Source organism: Aspergillus neoniger (assembly GCF_003184625.1).
Source record: "Aspergillus neoniger CBS 115656 unplaced genomic scaffold BO87scaffold_2, whole genome shotgun sequence".
NCBI classification, from domain to species: Eukaryota; Fungi; Ascomycota; class Eurotiomycetes; order Eurotiales; family Aspergillaceae; genus Aspergillus; species Aspergillus neoniger.
In genome coordinates this window covers 45764-59842 of record NW_020291130.1, presented here as the reverse complement: position 1 = coordinate 59842, position 14079 = coordinate 45764, and the positions used below count along the sequence as shown (strand labels likewise).

At 51.6% G+C, this 14079-nt stretch overlaps 6 protein-coding genes across 6 annotated transcripts; 1 reads left to right on the top strand and 5 right to left on the bottom strand.

Annotated features, from left to right (window-relative positions):
• Positions 1 to 323: 323 nt before the first annotated feature.
• On the bottom strand, positions 324 to 1346 carry BO87DRAFT_297617 (uncharacterized protein; the record flags this gene model as incomplete). The annotated part of the gene is made up of 2 exons (XM_025619026.1): positions 324 to 924; positions 1009 to 1346. 2 exons carry the CDS (start codon positions 1344 to 1346, stop codon positions 324 to 326), a joined length of 939 nt encoding a protein of 312 aa, XP_025484447.1.
• Positions 1347 to 4508: 3162 nt separating this feature from the next.
• On the bottom strand, positions 4509 to 6998 carry BO87DRAFT_454830 (transcription factor TFIIIC subunit TFC6; the record flags this gene model as incomplete). Its single annotated transcript, XM_025628594.1, has 2 exons — positions 5406 to 6998; positions 4509 to 5356 (listed from the first exon to the last, which is right to left on the bottom strand). Exons 1-2 carry the CDS (start codon positions 6814 to 6816, stop codon positions 4509 to 4511), a joined length of 2259 nt encoding a protein of 752 aa, XP_025484446.1. The 5' UTR covers positions 6817 to 6998.
• Positions 6999 to 7246: 248 nt separating this feature from the next.
• BO87DRAFT_411947 (uncharacterized protein) lies at positions 7247 to 8615 on the top strand (the record flags this gene model as incomplete). Its single annotated transcript, XM_025626476.1, has 3 exons — positions 7247 to 7531; positions 7593 to 8528; positions 8586 to 8615. The coding sequence occupies exons 1-3, from the start codon at positions 7502 to 7504 to the stop codon at positions 8613 to 8615; spliced, it is 996 nt and encodes a 331-aa protein (XP_025484445.1). The 5' UTR covers positions 7247 to 7501.
• BO87DRAFT_402951 (dolichyl-phosphate beta-D-mannosyltransferase) lies at positions 8608 to 9675 on the bottom strand. The gene is made up of 2 exons (XM_025625724.1): positions 9444 to 9675; positions 8608 to 9365 (listed from the first exon to the last, which is right to left on the bottom strand). The coding sequence occupies exons 1-2, from the start codon at positions 9542 to 9544 to the stop codon at positions 8732 to 8734; spliced, it is 735 nt and encodes a 244-aa protein (XP_025484444.1). The 5' UTR covers positions 9545 to 9675; the 3' UTR covers positions 8608 to 8731.
• A 257-nt stretch (positions 9676 to 9932) lies between these two features.
• BO87DRAFT_392649 (uncharacterized protein) lies at positions 9933 to 10407 on the bottom strand (the record flags this gene model as incomplete). The annotated part of the gene is made up of 2 exons (XM_025625020.1): positions 9933 to 10138; positions 10203 to 10407. 2 exons carry the CDS (start codon positions 10405 to 10407, stop codon positions 9933 to 9935), a joined length of 411 nt encoding a protein of 136 aa, XP_025484443.1.
• Positions 10408 to 11125: 718 nt separating this feature from the next.
• On the bottom strand, positions 11126 to 13629 carry BO87DRAFT_74714 (uncharacterized protein). Its single transcript, XM_025629531.1, has one exon. The coding sequence runs from the start codon at positions 13452 to 13454 to the stop codon at positions 11313 to 11315; it is 2142 nt and encodes a 713-aa protein (XP_025484442.1). The 5' UTR covers positions 13455 to 13629; the 3' UTR covers positions 11126 to 11312.
• Between the last annotated feature and the right edge of the window lie 450 nt (positions 13630 to 14079).

Here is a 14079-nt window from a genome sequence, read left to right as displayed (position 1 = left end):
TCCCACAAGAGAGCATAAAACCGCCAGAGAACCATAAGAAAAAATATAAAGAAAAAAGCAATGAAAGGAAGCGGGAAAAAAAGAAAAATCAAAACGCCCCTACAGATGCATGCTATCATGACCATAACCCCACCCCCACCATGAGCAGTCATGATTTTGTCGTGACGATGCAAAAAACCGAAATCGTTAAAGAACCACTTTCTCATTATCCATCAAATTCATGAAACGTGTTTCATACCAGTCGTTCGCATCCAATTCATCAACCTCCAGAACGATATGGCAGGCACCTGGGTAAGCGTCACAAATAACCCCTGAAGATGACTCTACGCCTGAGAGTCTGTGTAGTTCAGGCCCCTGGCGTGGGGCCTGGAAGACATGACGGCGGTGTCAGAGGGTGTGTCATTGAATGCCCGGGCCTGCAAAACTGTATCGTTCCGGGCGTGAACTGCAACCTTGCTGCCAATATCAGTGGCGTTCTCGGGCTTCTGAGTATCCCGGGCCATAATCCCGAACTTGCCACTGATATCGCTGGCATTGTGGTGCTCGGAAACAAGGGCATCCTTGAGCTGCCGAGTCTGCACGGCGGTCTCATTCAGGCTACGAGCCAGAACTTCGGAAGTGGTGTTGCTGCGAGCGGCAATCACATACTTTTCGGTGCTGTTGGTAGGGGCATCCTCCTCGAACATAGCACGTCGGCGCAGGGTGCTGTTGGTAGGAGCATCCTCCTCGAACATCGTACGGCGGCTCAGAGTGCTGTTGGTGGCGTCGTCAAGGATTCCACGTCGGCTCGCAGTGTTGTTGGTAGGGGCACTCTCCTCAAACATCGCACGTCGGCTCAAGGTGCTGTTGCTAGCATCGTCAAGGATGCCACGTCGGCTTGCAGTGTTGTTGGTAGGGGCATTCTCCTCGAACATCGCACGTCGGCTCGCAGTGTTGTTGGTAGCATCAACATCCTTCATGGTAATACGCCGGCTCAGGGTGCTGTTGGTAGGGGCATCTTCCTCAAACATCGCACGTCGGCTCAGTGCGCTTGCGCTGCTGTTGGTGTCGCGGCGACCCAGCGGAGCACCACCCACGTTAGGCCCGGCATTCCAAGGTGAGGGAGAAGCGCCAGGCACAGAAGCTGGTGTGGACGAAGGGTACTCAGTGACAGTGATAGTGGTAGGCGGTGCCGGAGGGTTGGTCGCAGTGATGGTCTCGACAACGGGAGTAGTAGGACCCGCAACATTCACGACTTTGTAAGGGCCTTCTTCTCTACGCTCGACAGTGTCATTTCCACGAGCGTTGAGGACAGGCACCGCATGGGCGGAGAGGGAGAGGGCAAGGAAGAGAGCAGCGGTATGCATGGTGCTGCCGGTGCAATATGGAAAGGTCTGTAGATGCTGAATGTAAGGGAAGACCAGGACAGATATAACACAGAGGCAGAGAAGCAAACTAGATAGTCTAACAAACGAAACAAGGATTATGAGAAGATTAGAATGCTTAGTATAAGAGTCTTTTGGTTAGACCGAGTGATTTGAAACTGGAGCAACAGCAACAACCGACGAGACAAGGGCTCAATTTATGATTTGGATTCACCAGCAACACAGCACACACACACACCGACCAACCAGGCTGTGAACACAACAAAAATTGGCGCCTAGAAAAAATAAATTAAAAAAATCAGTGACAAGCAAGCAAGATCTACACGGGTGCGGCAGATGTATATGCCATCATACACGGCACGAAGCCCCATCGTCGGGGAGAAAAAAAATAAAAGGTGCAGGCTGGCGCATCATGATACTGTCAAAGGAGGCTGGGATGGGATGGATGGAGTCTGTTTCTGCCAGCCACGTTGGTTTCTGGTGGGCAGAAGGGCACTAGAAACAACGGATCGCCGTTTTCCCAGCGGCAAAGACCCTGTGCGTTAATTGATTTCTTTTGTGCCAATTATATCTTGGACAGGCAGCATGATTTAGATGGCCAATGGATGAAGATAATGAATAGAAACAACTACTTTTATTTTCTAACTAAATCTACTAAATGTCGCGCCAAAAATAAGAAAATGGCACTAAACGTGCTAATTAAAGCTGGAAATCCCGTGACCTGACCGGGCCCTCCTCTGCTGTCAAATCCAAAGTGGCTGGGAAGGGATCCACTTTTCTCTAATCTACTTCCTCGCTGATCCCCTCACAGCCCAGTCCAGGTTCATCTCAGACTGTCTCATTGCCCTTGTTACTACGTACTTACTACATCCTGCTTGGATCACACAATGTCTAAAGTCTGGACCGTAGATCTCCATCACGTCTACGTCATGCTCTGAATTTCTAACCTCCAGCAGAGCTTACCGGAGCATTAACATGGCGGCGGTGTGAGCGCCACTTATCCCCCGTTTACACCTTATCTCGACAGCAGAAACACAGTTTGTGGTGGTACAGAATAACAGTATCGGCAATGGCACTGAGTCAAGTCAGTAGGGGATGAATTCCATCACACCACCAACGACTGACAACCCACCAAACGCTAAAGACTCGTTATCCCTTTTCCTCCCTCATCTTTACTCCCTTTTAGGCATGGCACCGCAACAGGGATAGCTAATAAAGCAGGATCAGCATTTTGCCATGGGCATATCATATCACATCACATCACAGCGCATCACAGCCCAGCTCAGGCAGGGTCCTCGGGATCTCCTTCCCCGTATTCCCTCAGATCTAGATGCCAACTCAGGTTTCGAAGTTGCCTGCATCTCCTACGGCACCTCCGGATGCATAGGGGAGAAGCATGCACTCTACGACGGACACAGTGATATCTGGTGTGTTACGCGTCGAACCGTTGTCTGTTTACCTGTATAGGTAAGTGCTGCTACTGCTATGGTAGTATTTTGCAGTGGGATTCGAGATTTTGTTCATGGATTCTATCCATATCTACAGCTATCCATCCAAACTCACTCGCGCCATGGGTTCCAGCCATTCAGGCGTTACTAAGTATATCCTATCTTAGTAGCTCACTCCTCAGCCCAATAAAATCCCTTTATTTAGCACGCACCCTCTCGAGGTTCGGTGATCGACCATGCAAGCGCCCACGGTCCCCCGTGCCGATCCCAAGGGACAGCTCAACGCATCTGGCTGCGGTGTGACCGACTTAGCGGCTAAAAAAGCCACAGCCATGGGGACATGATGTTGGTTCGTGGCCAGCGGTTATCTCATGCACAGTGGGCCGCGTAATAATATCTCCGGCCGCGGCGTTGCAAGTAGATATACTCCGATATGCCTTGAGGGATTTACTCCGTCGTAGGTAGTATAGGTATATGTTTGTAGATCGTATGATTGCTTCTTCTAGATACTATATGAGAAAAAGCAGCCATTTTAGTGAGTTCCAAAGGTAAGTAACATATCAGTAGAATGGAAATCTGGTCAAGAACCCCAGAAATACTTCACAGCCAGAGAAAGTAAAGCACATATGCCCTGACTAACCCAAAAGGTAAACAATAGTAGTATCACACCATCAGGGACTAATCCAAACCAGATACTAACTTTCTTCTTCCCACACCTACTGGGATAACCCTAACACAACCAGAGAAATCTACGCTAAGAAAGCATATCCATCTAGTCAGAAAATCCCCATATCCCAAGCTTACGCTATACCTATGTTTCCCAAATATCCCTTCATATGACTCGCACCGCAGAGTACAGAAAAAAAAGACAGTGAAAGATTGCGCCATCCATTCCTGTACATGAACCCCCCCTCCTCCAGGAACTATTGAACTATAGTAATATCAAACATGACCGAGATGACGCAACCCATCCAGAAGATTCCGGAAAGTAAGCAATCTCCAGGAGAGAAATTGAATAGTGATACGTACGCACACTTATTCAACGAGAAGATAAGATTTAACGTTTGAGATTCATGTCATGACATGACACAATATGAACTTAGGTGAGACGAGACGTCATCATCTGCAATTGCTCGCTAGATTGGCTGTAGCCGATATCAGTTTGGTGGTTATTATGTGCCTATCGAATTAGGCACTTAGTTATGGTCCAAGCTGGGAAATATGGAGAGTGTATAGTAAGTAGCTAGAAGTATTGTGATTGCACTATACGGGTCGCTGTAATATATGTGTCTTTGTTAGATAGACCGATCAGTAGTAGTCCTGATGGTTTTGTTCAATGAGTTCGGTGATTTCGTGTGGTAGGGGTTCATCATCTTATGCTATCTAACAGTATTGGCATTCTCCACGGCATAACATACATATACCTTAGGTATATGTGCCTGGTCTTGCATTTGAACGTCATATTATTCATGCCTCAAGAGAGTAGTATCAGTATTTACTGAGGCGCATGCTGCCCTACGAGCCTCAGGCAGGCATGAAGATGCTGCTGATCGACGGACCCTGCATGCATGTATGATACTCCTCAGACATAAGAGTCTACGTAATACATTTAGCGGTCGAACAGTTATTCTTTTGGTTCTTCGATTATGACCAATGTATTCTTCGTCTTTACAATCAGGCCATTCCAATTCCTAAATCAAGACAACGCCAAATCCTCAACCCGAACCAGGCCACATCCCATCCCCGCCGCAGCCCACCCGGCGCACACGCGATTCGGGTTCCACGAGAGCGCAGTGACGTGGGTTTCTTCATCAAAGATCGTAATCACCGCCGTGCCATTGATCAGTCTCGGGTCACCGACCAGATTACGCAGCAAGCTGGTGTGTTCGGCGCGGTAGCCGTCGTGAAACCGACTAGTGCCTGTGCCTGAGCCTGAGCCACGCGCCCACTCATGCTGGAACCAGGTCTGTTGCCATTGTTTCTCCTTGGCGTGCATCATTCGTCGGAGGGGATTCGTGGCTTGCACGGTGCCGCCGGTGCAGCCGACGAGGAGGCTTGGGTGCCAGAAGCTGCAGGGTCCGAGGGCGGAGACCATGCTCGGGAGACGAGCCACGGCGGTGGAGGTGAAGAAGCGGCGGATGGCGAGAAGGCGCAGGAAGTCGTTTTCGTCGCCCGAGACGAAGGAGTGCAGCAGTGGGGAGTAGGTGAGGTGAGCAGTGCCTACACGCATGCGGTTCGCGCTGACGCTGTCTTTTTGGGGGTCGATGATGGAGGTGAGTCGGCTTTCGCCGTCCATGGAGGTGGTGCTGATGAGATAGGGATGGGTTGGGTAGGCGGAGGCGAGGTTGAGGATCCACGTCGAGTGGAGTTGCTGGTAGAAGTAGGGGATGGGATTGGAGGGGGAGGATGGCGATGAGACGATGCTCCAGATGGCGACGAATCCGTTGGCACAGCCTACGGCGACGTCGCTGGGAGAGAGCCATGTTACAGAGGTGCATACGGTCGAATGTGGTTTTGCTTCGAAGACGGGGGATTGCAGTTTGTCTGAACAGTCAGTTTGTGCCTTGGGTTTTGCTTTGGTAGGTGGACGTACAGTATTCGGTCTGGTTAGGGTCACGACTCAGTTTGACGTCGATGACCCTCACCCAGCCGTCTCCCCATATGCCTGCCAGTAGGCCGACGTTCTTCTGCGCGTCTTTGTCGTCTTCATTCCGCGGGTCTCGAGGCATTGGGCACCAGGCCATTCGCCTCAGATCGCCCCAGTCGGTACACAGCGCGAGGCGTAATCGCGGCTTGGAGGTCATATCGGTTGTCTTGGTTAGTGACGCGGCTTCTTCAGCCTTGAACTCCCAAAGCTGCAGGGCAGACGGATAGGGCGCTGAGGGTCTGAATGCTGGAGCCGCCTGGTCTTTGTACGGATCTGGATACTGCTCCTTTTGGTCCGGTAGGATTGGGGCCACGACGGATAGATACTGCGTGAGGCCAGTTTGATTTGGCACCCAGGCCAAACACTGGACTTTGTTCCCTAAATTAATGAGCCAACCCTCTCGCTTCTTTTTCTTTCGCTCAGACTGCTTTGTCTTGGCTTGCTTCCCCTGTTTCTGCGCTGTAGAAGCATCATCATCCCATGCCTCGCCGAAATCAAGCACATCATTCTGCGCGAGGGAAAACACCTTCTGGTTATCAACCGGGCCAGCGAGCACGGTATGTGGTCCTCGGGAACGAGGAAAGTAGACCGAGCGAGCGTCATTCTCCTTGAGCTTCCGAATGCGCTGCCTCTTCCTAAACGGTGCACCCACATCCCTACTATAGTACCAGTCCCATGCACGGGAGCTTTCCCGTTTCATATCCTCAGCCTCCAAGCCAAATGAATTCCCGTATCCATAATCCGGCAAATCATGCGACTCGTTCAAAGTCTCGCGCGTCGGAAACGTAGAATCAACCCCCTTATACCAGCGATCCCGCGCACTTATAATAGAAAGTATATCCCTCTCATCCGTGCCAAATGTAACGCGCAGATGAACCGCCTTTCCAACGTGCTCAAGGGGGTTCCACGAACCGCGCGAATGCGTCTCCTCCCCGGGCACAGCAAGACTCCCATCCGGACGGCGTTTCTTAACACTGCTGCTGGGCTTTGGCGTCGCGGCAGCAGCAGGCTTCTTCCGCTGACGACGACTGCCCTGGTCAACTTCTGAGGCCGACGCATCGTCGTCTTCCTCTGCATCTTCATCTTCGTTCTCAAGGACCATTTCCACGTCATTGTCATTATATTCATCATCATCGTCGTCGTCATCTCCATTGGCGTCATTCATGGCAAAGTCTTCGTCCGAGGAGCCCTCATCCGCGACAGCTTGTTTCGCCTTTCCCTTGCCCTTTTTGCGCTGCGGGGTTTCGGAAGTGGAGGGACCCTCTCCTTCGTCGCTAAGACCGGCGGCTTCGAAAGGGTCATGGACGTATTTTGTCCTGGCGCCAGAGGCGCGATTGGATCTGCGGGGACGAGGCATTGTGAATTGAGCAAATTGCGGAGTACTAAGTGCGATTTCCTAGAGGGTCAGAATAGATGTTCGTCGCATTGCGCATGAGCTGCGGTGGGCGGGTAGATTTGTTGGCTGCTGGCGGGCAATCGCTGCGCTAGCTATCAGGCATGCTGTAGACGGATTATAACTTTGCGATTGAGAGACTGAAGCATGGATTAGCGGGGGAAGTCCAAGAAAAAGAAAGATAACTGAAATGAAGAATGATGGATGGAGCTATGCTGTTTTCCTGTTCCGGGCAAGTGGGCTTGGCGGTACCTGTAAATACGCATTACGCCCCACTAGTGCGATACCAGCATCATTCAGTTAGATTATAAGATTGATCTTTTAAGAGTGTAGAATTGTATTGGATTGATAAGTAGAGTACTGTATTTAAGGTACTATAGCTCTTGCTGCTAGCATTTACTCATCTATGCCGTTTCTCTGTGGCTACTATCCATCGACGTCCGTATCAGCCTGTTCACACTAAAAGACCCCGCTCATGCAAGCAGTGGGCCGGCAGTAGTTGCGCATCTTTTGAACCACAATCCATCGCAGCTAGCAGCAATGCTCTAACAACTTTCTACCTACCGTCTATCTGACAAGAAACTACCCTTCAATTACTTTCACACACGGACATCCTCACTCTAACACATACACAGCCATAACCATCAACATGTCTCACCCCGGCATCCTCCACCACTACGTACATCCCCTCCATCCTTCCAAATCTATACCCAACCAAACGAAACAACTAACCACCACAGGCCCCCCGCCTCGTCGCCTTCGAATTCACCCCTCCCAACAGCACCCCCAGCACTAACGCCCTCCTCTTCATCGGCGGTCTAACCGACGGCCTCCTCACAGTCCCCTACGTCCCAACCCTCGCCTCCGCCCTCTCCACCACTACCCCCGACAACAAGAACACATGGAGCGTCTTCAACGTCCTCCTCACAACCTCCTACCAAGGCTGGGGCGTGAACAGTCTCGACCGCGACATTGAAGACCTCGCCCAATGCATAACCTACATCCGGAAACTCAAAGGCCCTGAATCCAAAATCGTCATAATGGGCCACTCGACCGGCTCCCAAGACGTCCTTCACTACCTCTCAGCCGCGAACCCAATTCCACACAACCCCGCCGTCAACGGACTCCAATACCTCACCAGACCCCCCGTCGACGGCGCAATCATGCAAGCGCCCGTTTCGGACCGCGAGGGAATGCACATCACCATCACTACGGCCGAGGCGCGAGGTGCGTACGAGCAGCTGGTTGGGCTGGCGAAGGCTGCTGTGGTTGAGGATCCGAGGGCGATTTTGCCGTTGAATTTGACGAGTTTGGTGGGATTGGATGCGGAGACGCCGGTCAATGCGTGGAGGTTTTTGAGTCTGGCGAGTCCTGAGAGTCCTGAGAGTCCGAGCCAGGATGATTTGTTTAGTGCGGATTTGGGGGATGAGAAGCTCCGTGAGACGTTTGGGGTTGTGGGAGAGAGGGGTTTGTTGGGAGGGAGGCTTATGGCGTTGTATTCGGGGGCGGATGAGTATAGGAAGCCTGGGTTGGATGTGGAGGGGTTGATGAAGAGGTGGCAGAAGGCGACGGATGAGGGGGCTGGAGAGGTGAAATGGGAGGGGGAGGGGAGTGCGGTGATTGAGGGGGCGAGTCATAATGTGCAGGATGTTGGACAAGAGGAGTTGGTGGAGAGAGTGAGGGGGTATTTGGCCAGACTCTAATCCATACAACACTACCTATAAGTCATATAGATATCTAGACAGCAGACCAACACACATTGAACCCAGTAAATACTATACATCGCACTCAAGCTAGCAAGAATAAAATATAAAAAAAAAGAGGGTATAAAAGAAAACCACCCACACCACCCAACTACATACATAGTATAATAGTTCATTCAAACCTTCAACCAAAGCGTCACCACCCCCTTCAAATACTCCACAATCTCACTTCCCCCCAACTTACTCTCCCCATACAACCGATCCACAAACGTAATCGGACACTCCGCAACCCTGAACCCCATGGCCTTCGCGCGGACCATCATCTCCATCTGAAAACTATACCCCTTACTCTGCGTACTATGAATAACCTTCTCCAGCACACTCTTCTTATACAACCGAAAACTGCCCGTCAAATCACTCACCCCGGGCATCAACATCACATCCGCAATAAGATTCGCCGTACGGGAAGTAAACTTGCGGAACAAATCCCAGCCGTACACACCACCCTTGATGCCATCGCGGCTCGCGTACCGTGTGCCCGTCACGATATCTGCGTCCCCCAGCTTCTGGATGCGGATCATCTCCGGGATGAATTTCGGGTGGTGGCTGAAGTCGGCATCCATGATGATGACGTAGTTGCCGGTCGTGAATTGGAGGCCGTGGATGTAGGCTGTTCCTAGACCGAGTTTGCCTGCTCGGGGGTGTAGGAGGATGTGGTTCGCGCCGTAGTGCTTTTGGAGTTGTTTGGCGATGTCCAGGGTGCCGTCGGGGCTGCCGTCGTCGACGATGATGATTTCCCAGTCTAGGTTGCTATTATTGTTTTTCTTCGTTAGTATGGTCTTGTACTTGGGGAAGAGGGGGGGGATGGGAAGGAAGTGGGAGGTGTACTTCTCGCGAAAGGTCCGCTCCAAGAGCCAGACGATGATAGGGAGGTTCCTGCGCTCGTTGTAGGTCGGCAGGATGACCGAGTATTTGTTTTCGGCGCCCATTGTGTTTGACAGCTTAAATAAAAAGAGAATGGATTCAGTTAGGTAGGGTAGCGAGTGTGTGTGTGTGTGTGTGTGTGGGTGAGTGGTGACAGACAGATTGGAACTGTTGTCGTCAGGAGAAAAGAGGTGAGTTATGTTAGTCGTATTATTATTGCCGCGGGAGATCCGCGTTCGTCGTAACGTGGCCAGTCTAGACTAGACTACGGAGTACTACTACTACTGTACTATCCGGAGCATAACAGGGCACGGACTTCCTCTCTCTCTCTTTCTTTCACAACGTAGATTACATATTGTAGTCCTATTTATCCCCATCCACACAATCTATTCCACATCACAGATAAAAATACAAAACATACACATACACAAACGCAACTAACAATTGAAAGATTCAACCAACCCGTTCCGACGGCCGATCCGCCCTCTTCTCAATCTCCTCATTATGCCGTCTCACATCCTCGGGCGCATCCGCCGAGGTCTTCCCATCCTTATCGATATATGGCGACTCATCCCCATCAGCTAAAGTCGGATGGGCCTTGTTCGATGGCTCCTTGCTGCTGCTGCTCTTCGCAGAGCCCGTGTCCGGTGCAGGCGGACCTAAATAGATTAAATTGGATCATCAGCTTCTATGCGACCGGTGTATAACATCACTGCTGCATACCTGGGTGCTCAATGTCTCGCGTGGGTTGGTTCCGCGGGTTATCGGGCTGCTGGGCTTCGGTGTCGCCTTCGCCCCCGTACGAGCTGTGAGCGTAGAGGCGTTGTCCCAGGGGGTAGTAGGCGCTGCGAAGAGGTGCTAGTTGGCGGGCGGAGATGGAGGAGGGTGTGGCTCGTAGGGAAAGGCGGCTACGGAGGAAGACGCTCATGATGTAGGTTATGGTAGTAGCAAACTTGGTAATTGATGGTATATCTGTAATGGAAAATATAACAATCTAGCAGACAGATAGATAGATAGATCTTAGATAAATAGTTGATAGTAGTTTGAAAAAAAGATAGTATGAGGTAACATCATTCAGTGGCTGTTCGCCTATATAGTAGGCAGAGGTCGATGTCGCGATCGCCATGACGTTGCCGACCGGTCATCCACCTTGCAACTCATGGATCGACCAAACATCGCCCCAGTTCTTAGGATTTACCTGTTCCACTGAATAGACGCACTCGTTACGCTCGCCCGCGAGACCACAAAGCATCTCTTGAACCCAGAATTTATTATCTTGGCTGCTTCAGCCCCTGAGAGCAAATGAATTCAGACAATATTGCCAGAACATGTCGAAATGCCACAATACCAAACGCCATCCCATTGATGGCCGCCGATAACAAGGTAATAGAAAACAAAAGCCAGCAAGGAAAGGTCCAGAAGTTGCGGGCCTCGATAGAATTAAACGAATGACTTGTCATGCCCGTAGTGTATAGTGCCTGGCACCGTTTCCCACCCAAAAAACGCCGCCGAACTATTGTCGGACAAAAATGTGAAAATGTGCCAATGCAAATAGGCAAGCCAAAATCAACCAGAAAATAGCTCAAGGACAATGCCACCCAGCTTCAGGGGTGTTCAATACACGGAATGCACGCCGTACTCTGTCAATAGTACCGGATCTCATACCCAGAAAATAAACCAGCAGTCTTCGCAAGACAATCATTCGTATGCACGTGAGTCGAGAAGAAAATCGTTCCTTGGTCTAACGCCGACGCCGTGGTTGTAAGAGGCCACGTTGGAAAACAAAAGCCGCTCTCGTTTCATCTTCGTTCTTCGGTTTCATGCCCTGTCGCATCAGTCCGTCAGGGATATGCAATAGCAATAGCTCTCATATTCGGCCTTGGCCGTATATGTCTGCGATGTCCCCGTGGCGGCCTCCACGGTCGTCGTCGGCGTGGGTTGAACCACCTTGATTTGTACTGTCTCTTGCGAAATTGGGCCGACTTGGCCGTCATCCAGGACCTGCATCTGCTGGCAGTATGGATTGGCGGCCGAAGGGTTGTCTCGCTTCTCCTCCATCTTAATCCGGCGAGGGTAGTCGGCGATGCTGCTGCTGCTGTCTCTCTTGGAGTAGGAGTTCGAGCTCCCTTGAGTGGCCTGCGCTATCTGAGTGCTTGTCGTAGTCACAACTGCGGTGCTGCTGTACTGATACTCCTTGGTCGTCTCGTTGATGTACAAAAAGAACTCCATGACCGTGCTATTCCACCAACAGAACCACGGCTTGTCGCCCGCCTGAGCCGTTTGCTTGCGACTCAGCATACTCGACACGACTTCATCTTCAGTCACATAGTCTCGTTTTGAGGATGAGCTCGATGGGAAGCTATCCTGCGGCACAATGACCAGTTTATCATAGAACGTCATGAAGGTCAAAGCTGGGCCAAAGCTGAGATCATTGGAGTCCATCATCATACTCAAGTTCTGAGTGGGGTTAGAGAAGACGGGCTGCTGCGCACCATAAGTGAGTGACGAAGAATAAGCGCTGTCGTATGAGTCTTCGAATGTAATATTGCGTTGCTCGTCCGTTCCTCCAACATTGATAGGGATCTTGCCCGAATTGAGGCAACCCCACGACACCCGGTAGTCCGAATCAGCCACGCAGAATTTCGACTGGTTCTTAGGTGATGCGGGGATAGCGTATTGGCCAGTAGGAAGCGTCAGCAGGTTGGTGGGCGTGGCTGTCACGGGAGTCGCGTCCATCCTGGGCGTCTCCGTCACCGTCACGATATGTGGGCGACTCGGCTGGCCCCCGTGGTCTTGCTCGGCTGCCTTTCTTGCTCCTAGCACACCGCCAATAATACCACCAATGCATCCTCCAATAAGCATAACCACTCCCACCAAAACCAGCGTCCAGACCGGTAAGCCACAACATGCCTTTTTCTTGCCTTTACTCTTCAATTTCTCCTCAAATGCCATGACCCCAGTGACCGGCGGTTCTTCGAGGCCTCTGTTTCCATTACCGTTACCGTTAACGTTACCGCCTCCACTGGTTGTATTTTCCATCACTAGTGTATTTGAGGAAACCTCCGACATGGGTGGTCCAGCACGCTCATTATGAAGGATTTCGTCTTGCATGATGCCAGCATCATTGACGGTCGCAAAGGTGCCCTCCACTTTGGGAACAGCATTTTCGGGATAGCGAGAGTAAGGAGGTAGTTGTTCAGTATGACCATCTGGTCCAATTAGGTCGCCAAGGTCGTCATCGGCCCGGTTAGGTGGTCGCTGATAGACTTGGGCGTTGTGTCCGGGAAAGCCAAGAGGTACCATGGAGTTGTCAATTCCGTCATCCTCTGCCACCACGTTCTGTGGGTACATTGCATACGGATGCTGAGGGGCAGTCGTGTCCTCTAACGGTCGGTCCACCGGTCGTAATGTCGATGTGGTGGCCACACTAGGAGAGCGACTAACGCCGACCTGCGGGTACATCGCATACGGATGGCTGGGACCGGTTGCCCCCGTGTAGGGGCTCAAAGCCCGAACAGGCATGGAGAAACGTGAGGAGGCACTTTGGCTGCGACTGGTGATGGAAGGAGCGGTGGACGCGACGGAGTTGCGATTCGCTAGATCCACCCCCTTCGGAGGAAGACTCGATCGGTGGGGGGTTTCATCGAAGGAAACCCGAGCCTCATCGCCGAAAGGATCCTCAGCTAATTCGGCATCGGTCGGAGGGATGGTGTTGTAGGCCTTGGGCTGCTGCTGTTGGGGTACCGAACCACGAAGGGTGTTGGAGGAGACACTGGAGGAGATGGAGGGGCTTCGAGGGGTGAGAGTGGCTTGTTCGGCATCAATAGGTCCTAAAGAGTATTCGTCGGAGAAGACATTAGGGTTGGAGGAGCGACCAGACATGGAACGATGATGCATTGAATCGACTTGTTGAGACGGGGGTCGCGAGGACTGCGAGAAGGAACGGTTGTGGTCGGATGATAGACGCCCAGACATGGCGTTGAACAGCCCTGTCGGGCTACCTGTTTGTTTCAATCAATCTCTCAGAGGAGTCGGCCAGTCACCTGGGTCGACTGAAGCCGTTTACCGAGTAGAGGAGATTGAGAGTTAAGAAGGAGAGCGAGAGTGAGAGAGAGCGGGAAAGAGTGACGAGTCGGAAGGAGAGGAAGGGAATAAAAGAGTGTTAAAAATCACGACAGCCAAAGGAAGAAAGGTATCTAAAAAGATAGGACGAGGATAGAGAGGATGAAGCGTTGGTGGGATGAAGTGGGAGAGGGTAGGATGTCGTGATGGTGGTGGTAGTGGTGGTGGTAGTGGTGGTGGTGATTAGGTAGTGGGAGGGAGGAATGAGAAAGAGGAGAAGGGAAGGGGAAGAAGAGCCGAGTTTCAAGCCAGTCAAGGCCAGTTCAAGTCAGTCGGACGAGTTGGGGACGGAGTGGCTGCTGCCTCAGGAAGCCAGGGCCGCCCGAGCTGTGGCCGAAGGGGGTTTAGCGCGGACTGGAAGTGGGCAAACGAGCGAAAAAAGTGGGCGGCCTCTTTTCTTTTCGGGACCCAAGAAAGAGAGTGACGCTGGAGTGCAACAATAACAAGAATCAAGCTAATGAAAACGAAAGGATGGACT

What these genes read in the sequence shown, in the direction of transcription:
- BO87DRAFT_402951 (XM_025625724.1), bottom strand. Translation starts at nt 9,544, where the DNA reads ATGGGCGCCGAAAACAAATACTCGGTCATCCTGCCGACCTACAACGAG. An exon ending in GAGCGGACCTTTCGCGAGAA is followed by an intron (nt 9,366 to 9,443) that starts GTACACCTCCCA and finishes AAACAATAATAG; the next exon opens with CAACCTAGACTGGGAAATCA.
- BO87DRAFT_74714 (XM_025629531.1), bottom strand. Translation starts at nt 13,454, where the DNA reads ATGTCTGGGCGTCTATCATCCGACCACAACCGTTCCTTCTCGCAGTCC.